This window comes from Nothoprocta perdicaria, unplaced genomic scaffold (genome assembly GCF_003342845.1).
Source record: "Nothoprocta perdicaria isolate Ctin4 unplaced genomic scaffold, notPer1 scaffold_309, whole genome shotgun sequence".
Classification (NCBI taxonomy): Eukaryota; Metazoa; Chordata; class Aves; order Tinamiformes; family Tinamidae; genus Nothoprocta; species Nothoprocta perdicaria.
This window is the reverse complement of record NW_020455543.1, coordinates 158,815-178,904: the sequence shown is the minus strand read 5'-3', so window position 1 is coordinate 178,904 and position 20,090 is coordinate 158,815. Positions and strand designations below refer to the sequence as shown.

Genomic DNA, 20,090 nt, shown 5'->3' with positions numbered 1-20,090 from the left:
CGTGATCTCAGTATTTGGTAGGATTTGGAGGCTTTTTTGAAAGCTTTTTGTTTCCTTGAAACACTGAATCTTTGGGATTTAGGGTACTGTCTCCCATCATGGTGTTAATGTTGCTCTTTCTGTTTTTTTCTATGTTTTTTCCTCCTCTAATATATATACCTATATATACCTGACATACCTATGTTAGGTATCTAGGCCAATACCATCTTAAAAGTTCTGGAACGTTCTGGAAGATAATCTGGAAGATTCTCCCATCTTAAAAGTTCTTCCATAATTAGACAGTTACTCCATCTGTTTGCACAGATGTAGTGCTCACTTAAACCTTTTCTGAGCCTTTCATTAACCTAGCAGAGTACTTTTTGCTCTATGGTCAGTTTAGTTTTCTATGTTAGCCATGTCACATAAGCATTTCTTTCCTTAGGACTGGGCTGTTTGTTAAAGTTTTAATTTCTGATAGATTCTCGTTACGGGTATCCCAAAAATACCAAGGTTAATCACGACCAGGTATCGAATTCTTTCTAATTACAAAATTAGTCTACAAATCCAGCCATTTTATATATTTTTTTTCTATCTCTTTCAGAAGGAAGATGCTGCTAATGAGGAAATGGCAGAAAGGCTGTCTCTTCGGAAGCATCGCTTCATGCATTTTGCGTCGTTGGAATATGAAGGAGAACATTACATGACACCAAGAGATTTCTTGTTTTCAGTAATGTTTGATCAGGTTGAACGTAAGTTTTTTTCTCATTGTTGTATTTGTGAAGGAACAGAAATCTGAAGTTCTCTTAAGGATATAATTTACAAGTCATTGTGATAAGATCCTTTTTCTGACATAAATCAGCAGAAASCTATTGGTAAACTGTGTGGGTATGGGTTCCTACAGGCACTAGCTTGTACACTACGTAAGCAGCAATGATCTAGAAACTGGAGACTTGATGGTACATAATTTGGGTGTCTAATTAGTATGTAATTCCTCAGTTGCTTAGGTGACACAGAAGGTGGAAAGGCTGTAATATGTTAGTTTACTATATTAATGTTCATGCCATTCCATTGCCAGTTGTATGCACGTTATTGATAAGTGACCTGAAAGAGTGTCAGAAAACAGAGTTCTGCTCTAGCTTTCTGATACMAACTTCTTCTGGTCTGTGAAGATTCAAAATTGTTTGCAAAAAAGCAAAAAAMGTACTTTTAATAAATGTGTTGAGGAGAAGCCAGGACAAATGCACTGATAGAAATCTTATAGATAGTTGTCCTTCTTTTCATAGATAGTTGTCCTCCTTTTGTCATGGATATCTGACCTYGTTCCATCTGGTCAAGTCTGCCCATTTCTTAAGCTTCTTCCATTTGTCTTTTTGTCATCYTCTGTATTTACCGCGTTAGAATGATTTTTCTCTCTTTAATATGATGCACCTCTTTTCTCCGAATTTGAACCTTTCACAGCTTCCCCAAGAAATTTCTGCTGTAGAATGGTTAAGTTCTCAGTTTCACAGAAAATTGCAATACAGAAGAGAAATACCCCATTATACTAATATCCTGTTAGTATGTCTGCAGAGGGAAAGATGGGGAAATCCCAGCTTTAATTATGGTTTGCTGACCACTCTGCCTTATAGTAACTAGTCAAGCAAAAGCCACAACCCATGGTGCTCCTTGTCTTGCTAGCAGGGGTGTTAGAGTGACCTGAAGGGGTCTGTCTAGTAGGACCACAGGAAATATGGAAGGGACTTCACAGTAGTGTTGAGAGCTTTGAGAGACTTGGAGAGAGGAGTAGCCCTGAAGGTACTCTGATTTGAGGTGGTGGGAAACATGGAAACAGAACAGAAGTTATTTTGCTGCATATGCTCAAACTGGGCAGAAGAATCTTTAATTTAAAAAAAAAAAGCTTTCCTGTGTCTACCAAAATATCTGTAGTTGATTCAAGTGYGTGGCTTCGCTGCTGACACAAAGCTACTCATGTTCTATAAAGCTGAATATAAATCCTTAGAAGGATTGAAGGATTTATGATCTTGAAAGTCAGTGAGTCTGTGTGTGTGGAGGGATGTATGTGTGTACATATAAATAAAGATATAGCTGATAGGAAGAGATTTTTGTCTGTTAAAACTTACACTGAGGGATTTCAGTGAGTCTTAAGGGATTTTSAGTGAGTTTTCCAACAAGAAACACTGGAAGACAGTGAGTAATGAAAATTTCTCTTTGGAAGGTGGGGTTTTCATAGAGTTGTCTGTGAAAGCAAAGTTAGAAAATGTTTTTGAGTCTTAGCACTTCATGCATATTAAATGCTTTCTCCAGCTATAGTACACTTTAATGAAAAGTACATTTCAATAAAGTGGATAATTTCTGTTTATAATGCAGCCAAGTTAATGCAGTTACTTTGCTAATATGAATAGGGATTTCTCTGCTTGTACCATAAAATATATGATCAGCCTCCTCCCCACCCTCTCCAAGAAAAAGAAGACATGTTCTTTCGAATACAATATCTGCAGCACATTTGGAAGGTTAAATTCTGGCTGTGTTGGACCAATGCAGCAGGCAAATCCCAAAGTGCTGAGATCCATCCTCAAAGGTCAGCTCCTCTGTGCATCTTCTGCACAGGTCCATGCTGAGACTGCAGGGGGAAGGGGTCACTGCAAAAGGGCTTCAGTCCAAAGGAACCAGGTCCTGAAACATTATCGATAAGCAGCTAGTGCTGATTCTGAAGCACTGGTGCCAGAATTCCTGCTGAGATAATAAATAATGCTCGTTAATTTATTTTTGGAAATGTCAGTGTAATATCTTACAATAAATTCTGGTTTTGTGGTTAGCATGGGTCTTCCATTAAAGACTGCAGGTTGTGAAAATGAATTGCTGAGATGGCTGAGTTTTACCTTTCTGTATGATGATTATAAAGATTATGTAGAGAGTATTGCAGTATTGCATATTAAAGAACCGACTTGATTCATGAAAATCGTTGGCTGTCTCCCCTGCTACATTTTCAGGGAGAAAATGAGCTTCAGAGTTCACTCCCTAAACCTGTTCTTTCTGTAATCTTGCCTGTTTTACACTCCTTTCTTGCTTTCTTCCCTGTCCTGCTTTCCCACTAATATTTTTGCTCCTTTGTCCTCATTTCTCTTGTCCTTTTGGAAATCACTGCAGTCTCCTTTCTCCTTTACTATTTCCAACTCCTTTTTTTTTCCCCAGACCTCTGAGGAGGCRGACAGAGCCTCCATGGGGCTGTGTGTGTCTCATGCAAGCGGGTGCACAAAATCACACAGAGTAAAGGGGAGGACGACTGTGGGTCTTTGGCTGGTGTAAATCAGCTGTCGCAGGAGGCAGGACTTGCAGCTGCAAAATCCCCATGCTGCAGTCACAGAAGCAAAGGGGATCGTGAAGCAAAGGGAGATCCTTGTCCTCTATCAGCAGTGCAGGGAGACAGATATTTCCTCCTTAAGTGATTACAAGGAAAGTAAATCTCCCATTTTGACTTCAGAAGTTGCATGCAGACAAAGTATTCCATTTTCTGGCAACAGAATCTRTTAACAACTTGCATAGCGTTTTTTGTCATGGAAATGTGTCATTTTTTCTCTTGTGTTGAAGGAGTGATGTCTGCTGTATGCACAAAAAGAAAATACCTAACTAAAGGCCTAAATGCTGGTTTGGTGCAAATTTTCCGCATCTATGCAGTAGYTTTGTTCTGTCTGCTCTGACTAAGTGTTTTTGGACTTGAAAAGAAGCCCAGGTTGGAAGAACTGTGGGTTTGGTGGAATGGCAAAATAACTGTAATCCTGCTTGGATTTGTTCTGTACAAATTACATTGGATGCTTTCAAATTCCAAGCTGAAACTGCAGGATCAATTAAGTCTATGCAATTTCATTTAGGATACTGGAGACAGCAAAAAAACATCATTGATCTCTGGTGCTGCCATCATTTTTAGTGAAAATGAAAATAGCTTTTTCAGCTAGTGCACACACRTAATCTTGTCTCAATAGCTGAGCTTTAATTTCATCACGAACTGGGTTCTCCCTGGTGAATTTAATCAACATCTTTCGCTGCGTCCTGCAGAGGACATTAGCTTTAGGCCAGGGTGCTGAAAATTGATCTTGAGGTTGAATGTAGGTGAAAATGCCTCCCTTGGTCTGCCTGTTTTTTTTACCTAAGGAGTTGTTTTGTTTTGCTTAAAACGTGAATATTCAGGTTTTAGTTCAATGCTTGCTTTTCTCCCGTTGATCCAAGTTAAGTTTGACATGATAGGAATGATGACAACTGGGCAGAACAGCAGAGGGGCCTGAGAAAGGACACAGGTAACTACAATCAGATAGTTACCCTGAAAATCAGGGGAAAATATGTGAGTATTTATTAGTAAATTGATTTTGTTACTCCTCTGTCCTCATACTTCCTGGAGGTAAGGCAGAAAGAGAGAGGAGAGCACATCCGTGGCTTCAACTGTCCTCAGGTCTTTTAGTATATGAGTATATGCCCTGTAGATATTTGTGTCAGTGGAGTATTCAGTGAATCCTGCTTTCTTTAATTACTCAGTAGGCCCTTAGTAATCTTTTCCAGCAGAGAAAACGAGCTGTCATCAGACCATCTTAGCCACCTAGCCCATGTTGGGTTGCCCTGTGCATTTCTGAGTAAGCAGAAGCTTTGGATGTCAGTGATCCTCAAGGTACCTAGTGCTGAAGCACCTAAATCCCGTTTGTCTCRGTGGTAACTCAACAACGAAATACCAGTGAAAGGTGAGAACAGCAAACGATTGAGCCACCGAGAAGTGTGGCTGAGCTTGATTCCAACCTCCTGCTGCTTCTTTCATGGAGAAAGAACAATCCCTAAGGGAAAAAGCAACGTAAAGGAGGGAAGGAGAAGCAGATGAGAGGTGGAAGGAGAGGTCCTTGTCCAGCCTTGTTTCCTTGCTGGTGGTTTTCATTTGGAGAGTTGCTTCATAATCTCCTGTTGGTTCTTAAGCATAGTTAAATTTAGACAAAAGTGAACGGGGTTCTGTGTAGGTGAATAGCTGGATTTGGTGTTAGATTGAAAGTGCTGACGTTGGAAAATGCCAAAACTATGTGAATTCCTGTGCACTCTTGGGTTGAATTTGTTACTGAAGCGAAATCTTAGGTGTGCCTTTTGACCAAGTAGCAAAATATGCAAGAGATGATGATTTATTTTGCCTTACTTTCTGAGATACGAAAACTAGTGACCAAGTGTCCGCATCCCTGCACCAGGTCTGTCCTGGACCATGTTGCAGGACAGCACGAGTTGGTGTCCACATCCCAGCTCCAGGTCTGAACCATGTTGCAGGACAGCACTAAGGATTCCCTGTGGTGGCTGTTTGTAAGGGGTTATAATAAACTATTGGTTTGATTTTGATTAACTCTTGTTTTTCCCTAATTTGATGTTGCTGATTTTTGTTAAAAGAGTGATTCAGAATCGCTGTTGTTAAGTGATACTTACTGTTTAGCTTGGATAGATGTTACAGTATGAAAACATATTATTGTATGTTTTCGTATTTCTAGAAAAATGAACATTTCTGGAATGTAACATTTCTGGAAAACTCTTGTTAATGAAGGTATATTGCAACTTCACAATGAAAGCCATTTTTTAAAACAGCACCAAAATGATATCAGTAATRAAACTGGTCAGATCAGCACAGTTGTAAGAGGCTTGAAGGATTTAATTCTCTGAAGTGTGAAAGTTATTGGTTATTTAATAACATCTGAATGGAAAGCAGATTCCTTGAAATAAATGAAAATATATTGTGCGCGTGCAGAATACTTGTAATAGAAGTCATGGAAAGATCTGGTTATTAATAACAGGAATCTGCTTGTTAGATAAACATGGGCTGCCTTAGAATTTTGGAAGTCTTGCAAGAGTTTCTGCTTTGGTTAACTATTCCAGTTTTGGGACATGCTACTGTGATATTTAAAATACTTAATGGAGAAGTCACTTTTYTTTTTATATATATATATGAGCAGTATTCAAGGACTCCTCTAATAATTCCCGGTTGCTGAATATTTTTCCTGTTTGTAATGATTTTCTTTTTTTATTTTTGTAAAACACCACACACTACTTAGACAATATTTCTAACATAGTGTTGACATACCACAGAAAGTATTTCTGGGATTTTTTTTTGTTATATGTTCAGAATACTTCTTGACAAATTACTACAGGATTATTTTTAAAATAAATGCAGTGGAACTTAATCAGTTCCGAGACATCCTGCCTAACTGACAATTAAGTCTTAACACATGTAGTGTGAAAATCAGACACAGTGAATTTTTATCACTCTTAAATGTATTTTAATTTCTTGCAACATACCTCCATAACAAAGCTACTGCTTTGTACCTAAGAAGTTGAATAAAACCTGTTTTTAAAATATCTGCACAGAATCACAGGATGGTTGAGGTTGGAAGGGATCTCTAGGGATCACCCAGTCTGACCCYCTGCTCCAGCAGGGACACCCAGAGCACGTCTCTTTGGTGGCGTTACAGTATTTGGAAAGGCTGGTGATCTGGCAGACCCCTGGGTGGATGATGCCAGGTGCCAGAGGTATGTAGAACATTTCTGTCTAAATCCAGCTTCCATTTGAATCACCCATTTCAATTATTTGCAATTTCAGGGCTTCTTTCTAGACTGAATGCTTCTGTGCTTGTCCCAAGGCCAAAGATTAATTTTAATAGTGGCCACAATGATTAATCCATTTGGGGGTAATGGATTAATTACCCCAATGGGGGTAATTTTGATATAGTGATTTTTTTTTYCCTTCATGTCCTGATAAGAAGTGTCCCTCCTTCCAAGGGAATGGCTGGCATCTCCGGAGAGACTTTTGGGAAGTTCTGCCCCCAATTTGACGATATTTGCATTGATTTCCTAGGATAAACTACGTGCATGATGCTCTCTGTACTGCTCCCTGCTTTTGGGTACCTGCAATGGATATGGCACAGATTGCAGTCAGTGGCTTATCTCATAAACTGTGAAAGAAAAGCAAATACAAGTTCAAAATATCTTCCACACATTAAAACATTAAATAAAAAATAAAAAAAAGGAGTCAAGTGTCTCTYATTAGAGCAGCCTGGGTCCATGACAGCTTAGTTATTTCCAGTGAGAATAAATCCAAGGATCATTTCACAGCAATCTCATCCATCTTCCACCTTTAGCTGCTCTGTCAGAGGGCTCTGGTCCTCGCGCTGCTGCCCATCATGCTGGAGAGCTCCTGAGGTGCCACCAGCTGGGGCTCCAGTTGAATCTCCTTCCTCTCTGACCCCAAAAAGGCTCGTGTTCCTGGAAGCTCACAGATTTCTCAGCTGTGGCTAATGAAAGGTGCTGCTCTTTCCAACACGTCCTGCCTTATTAGCTGAAGGGGGTTCAGAAGCTTGGGTAGGTCCAGATACCTCCTGACTGACACTGCTTGGCTTGTCTGATTGAGTTCAGTATATGGCCAGTGTCTTGTGGCCTCCTCATTCACCAAGAGCAGCAACCCTAAGCAATCCTTTTCTAAGGAAAAGTTGGCTTCTTGTATGGAATGTCAGGGCAAAACAGAGCCAAGTCAGCTGTCGGTTGACTTTGTTCAGGCTATTTCAGGTCCTCTGGAAGAGCTGATGTTTGAAGTTGTCAGTGTGATGCAGCTCATTTTTTCCAAGCACTACCCTTCCTTTCATACCTTGAATTCAGGCCCTGTGCCCTGCTATCTCTGATGCTACAGTAACGCCCGCAGTGGTGAGTCCTGCTGCTCTTAAGTAAGTCACATATCCCACTGGAGAAACAGGTTTAGATAGTAGATACTTTATTGTCTTTTTCTGTTCTTCTCTGGTGCTTTTCCAGGGGAGAATGAAGGGTATTTGCTCTCTGCTATGGGCTGAATCCAAACAGTTGTGAGCCTGACAGAGCAGATTCCTATAAKAGACAACACTAAATTTAGTCATTTTGTCTCGTGTGAATGGGCATCTGCTGTTGTATCAGTACTGGGTCTATTTATCGTGTTGGCCAACGTCTGAGCGGTCATCTGTGCCCTGACACAGCAGCTGATTCTCTCTCTGGGTTTTTTGGTGACGCAGAAAGTGACAACCCACTTCTGTGAGCAGCCCTTTCTGGGGAGAAAATATAAAACTGAATATTTGGATGTTTCATCTGCTTCTCAGGCTTTATTCTCACTTCAGGTTTAGTGTAAGAGAGCATCATTTTCCACAATGTCTMTGATGGTAAAAGCAAACTTCACTGGAAAAGACAGAGGGGCTTTGCTATGAAATCTGGGRAACTTTAAATTTAAAGCTTTAAAATTGAGCATTTAAACCAGTATGCCCAGTTTGGAAGAACAGTGGGCAATGTAAGAATGCTTAATTTTTTCATTAAACAAAAGGTTTTTCTATTGTTTGCTTTTGGTTTGCATCCACTTTGAGAATTGTAAAAATCCTTCTTAAAATTGAATTGAAAATTTTGTTCTCTCCTGCCTCTGGAGTTATTATTTCAGATGATTATTTCAGCACAGTCCCTCTTCTTTATGGCCACTGCTGCTGCATGGAGGAGAAAGGTTGTCTGCTTAGGCACAGCCTTGTAAGGGCACTCATGCCTATTATTACAGCTTACATGCATTAATATGTAATATCTTGTAATATGTTTTTAAGGATTTGTATTCCATACTAGAGTGATGCTTACATGTTTTTTTCAATTCTTTTTATTATTACTAAAATGTATCAAAATTTGTCTTATTCTAAAAGTCAGCTCCCATTTTAGGTGTTTAGGAACTTAAAATATAGATCTCTCATAAATTGTTCATGTCAGTTTAAAATCAGTTGCCACCACTGTTTATATTGGAAAACAGTGACACAGCATCTCTTCTTATACTTTAATACTCTCATCTACTATCCAACTTAAAATTAATCGCTCTCTGTTTATACCTYCTTGCTCTTCTGCCAACACTGCCCATTACTTGAAATAGTTCTGCATTTCTTTTTGGATCTTAACCCCACGTTGCATTATAGATAATCATATTAGCCCTCAGCCCTGGTCTTGCTAGGTTAAACAAGCCCAAATTTGTCTCCGTTGCACTGCTTYGTGTGGGAGGCCTTATTACATTCTCCTTTTTTTCATTTGTTCTCTTTGCACAAAGCCTCCTTCMTTCCCAGGTCTGCCCTACAGACAACCCAAGAGCCATCACTGTGGCCAAAGGGATGAGACAAGGAGAGATGTCAGGATCTTGTTAAGCTGCTGAAACATCTGAATTGTCCAGTTGCAGCTTCAGTCAAGGAGAAAAGTGRGACAAAGTAGTGCTTAGGAGAGCAAAAACGTGAAACTTGTTTGGCTTGTGCCTGCCTTGCAGTCAGTTCATACGGAATGCAACTTCCAGGACTGCCCATGTTTTAGTCCTCATTTGTAGTCCTGTACATCCTTGAGGCTGGGGCCAGTGCAGTAGAGTATATTATGTTCAGTGCTCATAGACAAACTTTAAATGAAGTTGTGGAATTGTTAAGACAAGCAACAGATCGGACATAGAATATTCTTGTGTACAATGAGTGCTGGATGCCCCCAGATAACGTTCCCTTTTGCACAATATCTGCTCTTTCTGTCTTTTGCTCTGGGTTGCTCCTGGAGGAGCAGTTACTTCTGTTGCAGAAGGTGAGTGTGGCAGGAAGAAAACAACTTATATTAATCAGATAGAGTGGACACAGAAGTCCATTATAATAAAGACTACTCCAAATTAAATGAGATGATGTTACTGGGAAATTTATATGAAGTTATTTTTTTTTTAGGTCTGACTCCTCCATTACCCTTTACTAAGGAAATACTTCTGTTCTCTTTCTGTTTCGACAAACTGAGCACAGTGTCTCCTCTCATGCTTAATAGGATCAGAATTCTCCTGAAAGTCTGAATATAAAATTAAAGTCAAGGTAATTTATTTTGAGCTGTGTTTTTGAGGTTTGCTTCATCAGATTATTTGAATTCAGGGAAATTAGTTTTTTTTAYTATTTCTGGGCAGTAGGACAATTCTAGGAAATAAATAATCTTTTGTAAAGACTTTCTTGATCATCTTGGTCTCTGTTTTTTTTTCCTTTTACTGTTTTTTCTTTCTTTGACATGTGAGGAGTTTTAAGCCAYATGATCAAGAGAAGGTTCATCTTTGCCTCTCTCAGGTCCAGAGTCTCCCCTTAGGACAGAGGAGGCCTTCCAGTTGGTGCAGGAGACTTTCTTCTTTCGGAAGAAATTTGGGAACGTTGGTGAACGTCTTGACAGGAATTTCTTATTACACTTATTATTAGCAACACTATTTTTTTTCTAAATTGCAAGTCAACCAAAGTGTTTTACCTGCTGTGACAAGGCATGATTAGCACCTCTTTTAAAGCTCTTATATGTTTTCTCATTACTTTAGTTCTCTGATCTTTTCGAGCACTTCTCAAAATTTTCCTGATCCTCTCCATTACCATCTGATGTTCTAAATAAGGATTATGTTAGCAAATTGTGCAGGGTGTTTTTTGGTTTTGTTTTGTTTGTTTGTTTGTCCTGAGAAACGAGCCATAACTAGACCTCTCTCATGTAGTAAAAATAGGATAAACTTTTCTTRCTTAGCTGGAAAAAAAAGAAAGGAGTGGTCTCTTATCGCCTGCATCCTCTTGGAAACCCTGCTGTAGGAAAACTTCCCAAACATCTGTTAATTGCTAGGTGACAGATGTTAATGAGGATGTATAAACAAGTCAGACACAGCAGGGGCTGTTTCTGCTTTGCTCGGATCTTCTGTATGTGCCAAGAAGAGAAAGAGCTAATCTTAGAAATACGAAGAAGCTCCTGGCTAATTTAGAGGTAGAAGTGAGAATGACGTTGGACCATCAGCTGAAGGAAAGCAAGGAGCCACTGGCAGGACTCTCTGATGAAGCACAAGAAGAAAGAAAGAGAGAAGAAAGGCGGAAAACTGCAATAATTCCTCAGTCTGTGAAGTCGTGGACATGACAGAATAGGGCAGCGCAAGATCAGTAACAGCCCCAGGCAGTGAGAGGTTGTTGTAGAGGGAAGTTCCCAAACATGGGAACCAGAGTGCCCTCATCTTCTTGCAGTGAAAATCAGGGAAAGTAATGTGATCGCTGCAGTCATTGACGTAAAGTGGCCTGCAAATATTTCACATGAGGTTGCACCTCAGGGTCTTGTGAGGGGAAAGTTCCTTCTGAAACTCCTGACCTGACAGAATTGACTTCATTCTGCTCTGACCTGCAGATCCCTTGGCTGCAATATTGTGTGTAGGCCAAAAGTCTCTTCCCTTAAAGTAGCATTTTTTTCATCTTCCCCCACACACACTTATATCTGTTCATCGATCTCTAATGCACAGCTACAGTTGTCCTGATTCTGCTTGAAAAAGAAATAGATCTGTTAGGTTTTGCTAGAATAGACATTCAGTAATTCCATTCATCCTTTTAATTAAAGGAATGTCAAAATAGAAATGTTTCTTTGGTATGTTTTTATTCACTCTTTCAGAAGATGATGTCAGGAGAGTTGAGATGCTGAAGAACAGATGGGTGAAACCACCAATTACAAAAATACAAGCTTCTTGAGAAAAATAAGAGCATTTATTCTGCTCTGAATCAGAGAATGGACAGTAAGGCGGATCGAGAACTGGCTGCATGGCAAGAGCCCAGAGGGTGATGTTAAATGGGGCCAAGTCCAGTTGGAGGCCTGTGGCCAGTGGTGTCCCCCAGGGGTCAGTRCTGGGCCCAGTGCTGTTCAACCAGTTCATCAATGACCTGGGCGAGAGCATAGAGGGCACCCTGAGCAAGTTTGCAGATGATCCCAGGCTGGGTGGAGTGGTCAACACTCTGGAGGGCTGTGCTGCCATCCAGAGGACTGGAGAKTTGGGCAGAGAGGAACCTCATGAGGTTGAGTAAGGACAAGTGAAGGGTCCTGCACTTGGTCAGGAATAACCCCAGGCATCAGTACAGATTAGTACCCCCAGATCAGTACAGCTGCTGGAGAGCAGCTCCACAGAGAGGGACCTGGGAGTCCTGGTTGACACCAAGTTAACCATGAGGCAGCAGTGCCCTCGTGGCCAAGAGGCCAATGGGATCCTGGCTGCATCAGGAGGATGTTGCCAGCAGGTCAAGGGAGGGGATCCTGCCCCTCTACTCAGCTCTGGTGAGGCCGCACCTGGAGTAYTGGGGGCAGTTCTGGGCTCCCCAGGACAAGAGGGACGTGGAGCTTCTGGAGAGGGTCCAGCGGAGAGCGAGAAAGATGATTAAGGGAACGGAGCATTTCTTGTATGAGAAGAGACTGAGTTGGGCCTGTTTTCTCTGGAGGAGAGAAAGCTGAGAGGGGATATGACTAATATATATATGTATATATATGTACATGAAGGGGGAATGTAGCAAGGAAGGGGCCAAGCTCTTCTCAGTGGTGACCAGTGACAGAACAAGGGGCAATGGGTACAAGTTAAACCCAGGCAGTTCCATCTCCATGTGAAGAAGAACTTCTTTGCTGTGAGGGTGCCAGAGCCCTGGMASAGGCTGCCCAGGGAGGCTGTGGAGTCTCCTTCTCTGGAGATCTTCCMAACCYGCCTGGCTGCCACCCTGTGCCCCGTGCTCTGGGTGTCCCTGCTGGAGCAGGGGGTTGCACTGGGTGATCTCTACGGGTCCTTTCCAACCTCAACCMTCCTGTGATTCTGTGAATATGAGCAAGTGGATATAAAACCATCTTGCTTCTTGTTTTGTTTTGGTCTACATTTTAGAAGTTCCACTTACCCACATTCAACAAAGAGAATAATTTACTGGATTCTTCCCAAATTTCTAGCAAAGTGGATTTCATCCCATATCTCTTGTTATTCCTGGATAAAGTATTTGTACTTTCTTCAGGAAATTTGCAATTTGCTGCAAAGCAGAGGTGACGAGGATGTAGACCAAGCTTACCCCATGCAATWACTGAACACCATCTAGTGAGTGTTCAGTTAATCATTTAATTATTAAGCAGAATTTATTTTGGTCATAACTAACAAATGAACTGTTCTATAAACTCAATAGCAATATCCTTAGACATTTAATCACTGTAAACTAGATTAAACTGCATGTTCCTGACAGAAGCATATGGTCCTGGAAGATGAGCATGATGAGGTTCTGACCCTTTTTGTCTTGGCTTTCTTGGCTAGGTAGCTACTGAGAAGTACAACAAAAGAGAGATTATTAGAGAGATGTTTTGTATTCATAGCCCTTCTAAAAACAAATGCCAGCCAATACACTCATTAATCTTATCTGATAAWTGGGGGAACAGATTCCTGTTGGCCACAGGCAAGCTCCAGTTCCTCGGGTTTTCCGTAAAGTTTCTGAATCTCCTGAGACCACCTTCAGCAGTCGCCAAAAAGTTGATGTTTGTGCTGTCTTCCCTAGAGGAGTTATCGCGGGTCACCACATAGGAGCAACGTGATGTTGGAAGGATGCACCAAGGGTGAAGGATTTGCCCTTGGTGGACAGGCAAGGTACTGGCAGAAGAGACCAGGAGCAAAAATAACCTGCAGATTAGAATAGTAGAACAAGAGATATTGGGCRTGTTGCCAACAAGCTTTCCACATCTCACAGTTGCTATGCAGATGGACATCAACCTTTTTATTTATTTTTTCTTTTTTTTTTACTGCAAAGGTATGACTAAGGCTTGCTGGCATATAATGAGTGCAAGTTTCCCAAACTGGGACTTCTAGCAAAATTCCATTGTACTTTTCCAGTCAAATGTCACCTCATGGAACAATTTTTTTTCCAGTATTTCTGAGAACTTTCACTGTGTGTTGCTGTAGTGGAAGTAAATTACCCTTTAAAAGAAAAATAATGTTTTAAGAGAAAAGAAAGCATTAATGATGGTGTAAATAATTTTGATATGTGATAGGGTAAAATGGAAGAGAAAAAAGAGGGCTACTATATAAACGGGATCTAAATAGCTTTTTATATTTACAGGACTCTTGAGAACTCATTCAATTTATGTGACATGTCAGTGTTCCTAGTTACTTACCCACTGCAGTAATTTAAGTGGGCTTGATGCACTAATATGTCGAATATTTAGTGCTTAGACACATGCACTATAAATGCCCTACATCTGAACAGAATTACGGGAAGGGCACTGCATTTTTCATGGTGATCCCATCAATAACTTCAAATTTTTGTTTTAAAATTATGTTACTACATTCAACATTTCACTTTTAGTGTTTTTATTCTGTTATGAGGAATAAGCAATATCAACATTATCCTAAAGCTCAAACTTAGATATAGAAGAACAAGCTGTTCCCTAAACATGATTGGATTAAAGTCACCATTGGCTTTCAAAGCCCAGACCACAGCTTAATATTATCTTTTGAATGTGTGAATATTTATTTGTATGTACATAAACAGATGAGATAATGCACGAGCAAAAGTCTTTTGGGAGCAGTAGGTCAAACTGGAGTGGTCTTTTCTGTCCTCCTTAGCTGCAGTCCCTGCATGCTGGAGTATTTGTTATGTTTCACAGGGCAATAATAAAACCATACAGTTACTTCACATAATTTGGCACTGTTTGATATGATTTGCAGTTCCTGTGTAGGGGATAAATAACATCAAAGAAAAAAGGACAAAAAAGTTTAAGTCTCCTCTAATAAAAAGTTTTATTGTCCATAATAAAGAGATATAGTTTAATTCCCTGCTGCAGCCAAATCATTTACCCTGCCCTAACACAGTCCCCCTTTTTCCTTATTTCAGGATTAGATAGGTAGCTTCTGTTAATGATAAATTCCCTTGCTRTTAGTGAATTCTTTGCCTGGCACCTCACTTGTGTTATCCAGTGAGTGAACCAAAATTGTAGTGATTAGCTGTCATTATTCTATTGCACTTAGCTGTAACTGTACTGAAGGCTTTTTTACATTTGGTAAGATGTATAAGAAAAAATGAGTCTGTCACAGCAGGTAAGAGGCTTCAGGTATATGTAGAACAGGTCAAATTGTGAAGGAAGTGGTTGACTAGGGCCAAACTCTTCTCAGTGGTGGCCAGCAATAGGACAAATAGGAATGGGTACAAATTGAAACCCATCCCGTTCCATCTCCTTGTGAGGAAGAACTTTTTGATCTGGAGATMTTCCAAACCTGCCTGGCTGCCACCCTGTGCCCCGTGCTCTGGGTGTCCCTGCTGGAGCAGGGGGTTGYACTGGGTGATCTCWAGAGGTCCYTTCCAACCTCAGCCCTCCTGTGATTCTGTGATGGGAATACAATAGTGATAATTGCTAAAATAGTTTATTTTAGTTTTAATAGTTTAATTGCTAAAATAGTTTATATTGAACGGCTTGGAACTTAAATGAAGTCTTATACTTTCTGTAGTGAGATAAGAATAGATTTGTGGTGCTGTCAAGGTGTTGACCTTTTCTTCACTGGTTTTGATTGTGGGAGGATTGTACACACTTCTTGCTTCTGAATCCAAATTAATCTCCCCATACCAGTAAGAGAAGCAATTTGTTCAAGTCATGCTAGCAATTAGATTTTTGAAAGTGTCATTTAGTTGTTGTTGCTGTTGTCCTCTTTGTCCTTCTCTTCTTGTTATCCTCATTTTCTCTAGTCATAAAATAGATTATAGAAGCCCATGGTCAGGGATCACAACTTCTAGCATTAGCTAGAGGGGAGGAACAGACTTAAACCTCCAGTGCTACTAGGCTGTTAGTTTGTTATCCTCATCTCTCATTTGTATCTCCATCTAGCATTTGCTTCTGCACGGTATACTTCAAAAACTAGTCTTTATTACCCATAGGRGAAGATCACAACTCACATAATTTCTGCAGCATTGATATGCTTTATTCCTTGTTTATTTCGGGAAGAAACAAAGTCAGTGAATTCGGAGTCTTTGAGGCTCCATCTACCTTGGACTTTTAACTGCTAGATGAGTGTAAGGATCACATCTAGTATTAAACATTGCTTTTGAGGTAAGAGTCTRCCTACCTGCTCTTGGCAGAAGATCAAATCCCTGAGCTGCGTAAGCTCATAGGAATCATTCCTGACCCTCCTGGTCTCCTAAACATGTATCATGGTAGAGCTCCTTCTAAGCAGCCTTCACTGTCTTTCTAACAACCATTTCCATTCTAATAACCATTAGGCAGCTTTCTCTACCTTTTTATTTTCTTTTTATTTTCTGCCCCTCTGCTCCTGATTAGGTTCTTAATGAAAAAAAGTCAATGTGCTAATGAAACCTACTGCTAACTTAGAATTAATAGGAAATTACAGATACTACAGATATAAAAAGCAGTCATGATTTCAGCTTTCTGGGTGCTTGGAGAAAGATTCAGCTACGGAAACTTAGTAAAAACTGAATGTCAGGGCAGAGCTAGTGACTTTTGAATCTCTTTAAAGTTAGTGGAGGGAAACAGGTACCTCCAAGGGGCTGTATCTGGCCTATAAAATAGACACCTATTTCCATATGGAAGAAATTGCTCTTTTGTTATGTCTATTTCTCTCCCTTGATTATAAAGGGAGYCTGGGGTCATTAGTCAGAATGAGGTTTGTAGACAGAGATAGTATGTTTTATTAGGCCAGTTGCTGTAAGCTGGAAAAATTAGACAAGCTTATGGACCCACAAGCCCTTCTTCAGGTCTGAAATAGGAGCAACAGATTTCAAAGCTAATTATAAACCTTTCTCTACRTACATCTTTACACCGCCATAGCTACAGCAAAGACCCACAGAGATCACTAACTTGGATTTAGGCATCTAATTTTTAGACAGCTAAATGAAGTCGGATGAACCGAGAGTGAGACACTTGGGAATTTGAGGACTCGTGTTTCATGCTGCACGTTTTCCTTCTGGATGCTGCCTCGAGTGCTGCCCTCGGAGCCGAGGCAGAGGGCTGGCAGAGGGCTCTACCCGAGAGCTGTGACCTTCCACACCAGCTCTACCTCCTCCCGCTGCTCCTTATGTGTAGCAAAGGGAGTCCGAGCTCAGTCCTGGGGTCCTTTGGTAGCCAAGAGCTGCCGATACACGTGCTCTGTGCCTAGTGTTGTTGTATTGAGGGGCCTGCTTGGTCCCAACTGCTGTTAGGCTTTTTGGAAAAATAACCTGTATATTGAATCATTACAAGGGTTGCAGTGGTTGCAAGGGTTCAAGGTGTGTATGTTTTGGAAAGTTTGGGAGTTTCATTTTATCATCAGCTTCTTCTGGGTGAGTCTTGGCTAGGTTATTGTAACGGACCTAGGAACAAGTCACAGAATCACAGGAGGGTTGAGGTTGGAAGGGACCTCTAGAGATCACCCAGTGCAACCCCCTGCTCCMGCAGGGACACCCAGAGCACGGGGCACAGGGTGGCAGCCAGGCGGGTCAAAGATCTCCAGAGAAGGAGACTCCACAGCCTCTCTGGGCAGCCTCTTCCAGGGCTCTGTCACCCTCACAGGGAAGAAGTTCTTCCTCATATTCAGATGGAAATACATCCAGGATTTATTTCAGTTATGCCCATTGCCTGTTGGGCACCACTGAAATTAGTCCAGCCCGTCCTCTTGACACCTTCCCTTGAGATATTTGTACACACTGATAAGATCCCCACGCAGTCTTCCCCAGGCTGAACAGGCCCAGCTCTTTCAGCATCTCCTCAGAAGTTGAGCCTGGTAGAACTGGCAACTGCGTGTCGCTTCCCTCAGAAGTTTCTGAGAATGGCCTGCTTAGTTTTTCATTCTGTTTCTGTTTCGTAACCCTCTGTGTCAGTCTTTGAAGTTTTCTTCCTACATCAGCTTCCCAYCCTTTTCACCCCAGGCTGCCTTCCTGAGGGAGAAATCCACTGCTCCGGACGGGGGCTGCCGCAGCTGCTCTTCTGAAGTGGAGATCGGCCAGTGTAGGCCTCACCCGGGGCTGAGCGTTTCCCCTTTCCCTAGAGGAACGATTGCGGTGAGGAAAGGAGGACAGATGCAACACTTGTTTCCCCAAGATGCCAGACTTGTCTTGTAGAATGTGTCGGAAACTTCTAGAAGTGCCGTGTCGCCCCTTCCACTCGGCACCCCAGGGCTTTGATTCCGGTGCTTCAATTCACTAGTTTGGCTGATGGAGATGACTTCTGTCAATTACATTTCAGTAGAGTAATGCGTTGGCTCAATAAAAGCTTCCTAGCTCAGTGTATTCTCAGTTCCTTTGCATAGTGCTCTCATTTATTCAGTTACTGGTTTACTAGGAGTTATCATAGGAACCTGACTGCTTGTTTTATCACGCTTTCAAAAAGCCTTTTTTTTTTACATTTTTTGACTCTGCTCGATTTATCTGTTTCTAATATTACAGAAGTAGGCTTCTTAAAGGTCTAAATTATTGGTTTGAATCTTGCCCTTTAGATTGGAAAACACTTTGAAAAGGCACAAAGACAATCTTTTCTTTAAGGAGTTGGTAGTCTAAATAAACAGGATAAACACAGGAGAACTCGCTCAACTAAGCTACCTGTCCAATATCAAAAAAGCTGGGAATTGAACGCCAGCTACTTAACTTTGATAATTGTATACTTTAGACTAYCTTAAACAAAAGCTTTACCCATGTTTCCCAGAGGAAAAAGGCCGCGRCACGAGCTGCTCGCAGCCTGTTTTGTTTTAGCCAGGCCCCGATCCTGGCGAGAGCCGTGCTGAGATCCCACATACCCACAAGGGCTCATCCCTCCTCCGTTTGCAGAACCAGAGCCTCTTTTCTTGAATTGTGACGTGCAGAGTGCTATTCTTCCTGTGTTTTTTTCAGAGAATAAATTACAATTTCGTAGCTCCTCAATCTGATTTTGAACCTGCCAAGCTTCAGCAAAGACAGTAGTGGTTGCCATMCAAAATAAATTTTAAAAATCTGCAATTACTTTTTTTTAACTTGATTATCACTGTGTCTGTCCAAAATAGAACTAAAAATAAGAGAACCTGGTACAACTTTCTCAGAGACTTCAGTGGAAAAGTAATAGGCATTTGTTGTTTTCCTGGTAAAAGGTATCTGTTTAGCTACTGTTCTGATTTGAAGTTAAGGCTATTGGGAAAGATTGATTTGGAAATTATGTTTAACTTCTTTATTAAAAAAATAGAACAGTTATTGAGATGTGTGAAATTCTGCTTTATCTCGGGGAGTAGTTTCTCTGCTTTTGTTTTGCATTTGATTCTTGTTGTTATAATGATTGATCTCAGTGATTTTTTTCATTCTTTGGCTCTAAATATCTTTTGTCAGATCTAAGCCTTTCCCAAGCCGTATGGGTGTAAATGGGTGTTGCTGAGCGCAAGTGGGTACTTGTTTAATTCAGCCCTTTCCTAATGTTAATCCTAACATTGATGTCAGGTTCTTTCTACATAACAATGTAAGAAACAGATAGATGATGGAAACACTTCTATTGTAAGAAATACGTGTGACAAAAGACCCAGATTTGCCGAGGGCAAATTAAAGCTGAAGTAGCTGCTCTTGGCAGTGTTTTCTTAATTACGGTTGTCAACTAACTTTCTTGGCTAACGGCACAGAATTTGTATGCTTGTAAGTAGACTTGGTATTTATTCCAATAGATTAACTTTAAAAGCTAAAAGGGCTTTGTTTTTGTTTGCAAAATATGTGTCTATATCTGGTTGTTGCTTCAAGGAACCACTGTAGATAGTGAAAATCAGATGATGGCATCTGTAAAATAGGTACAGACATTTGAAAATACTCATTTTACTTAAAGCAAGAATTTCCATCTGTCTTGGCAGATCTGTAGAAAAAAAAACAATTTTTTCGTCCCCTTCTTTCATGTTCAGGACAATAAAAATTCTAACTTTCTTTTTATGGTATCGAAGTAAGACTGTTACTATTATGAGCAGGTTTTCTAATATGCCATTGATTTATGCGTTATTAAAAATATATCAGTTGAAAGTTAAAAGAATAAAACTATACGAAAGTGAATCCTTCAGATCTTTTTCTTATCGTATAAAATAGTTTCCAATAATTATATCCTTGGCTATATTCCTTAGAGAGAGACTTGGATCTCGATGTATTTGTGGTCATTTATCAGGAAGGACAACACCAATTACRCCCCGATTTGATTGATAACGACGAAGGGGCCTCTTTTTCACTGTCTGCATCAGCTAAGAGATTTGCTGGTAGCCTTGYCGTGCATTTCTTGTGCAGAGGAGTTAACCTTCTTTTCCTAATGATGGCCTTAAAGGATGGTGTTCCTCAGAGGGCCGCACGTCCGATACGGGA

The 20,090-nt window shown here is 40.7% G+C and overlaps 1 protein-coding gene across 1 annotated transcript in view; it reads left to right on the top strand.

The window, feature by feature from the left end:
• The first annotated feature begins 571 nt into the window (after positions 1-571).
• The window catches only part of MICU2 (mitochondrial calcium uptake 2), a 56,945-nt gene continuing 37,426 nt past the window's right edge, over positions 572-20,090 (top strand). Inside the window, exon 1 of the mRNA XM_026042569.1 lies at positions 572-728. Coding sequence (XP_025898354.1) covers positions 605-728 — 124 coding nt within the window. The 5' untranslated portion in view covers positions 572-604. The remainder of the gene's footprint in view (positions 729-20,090) is intronic.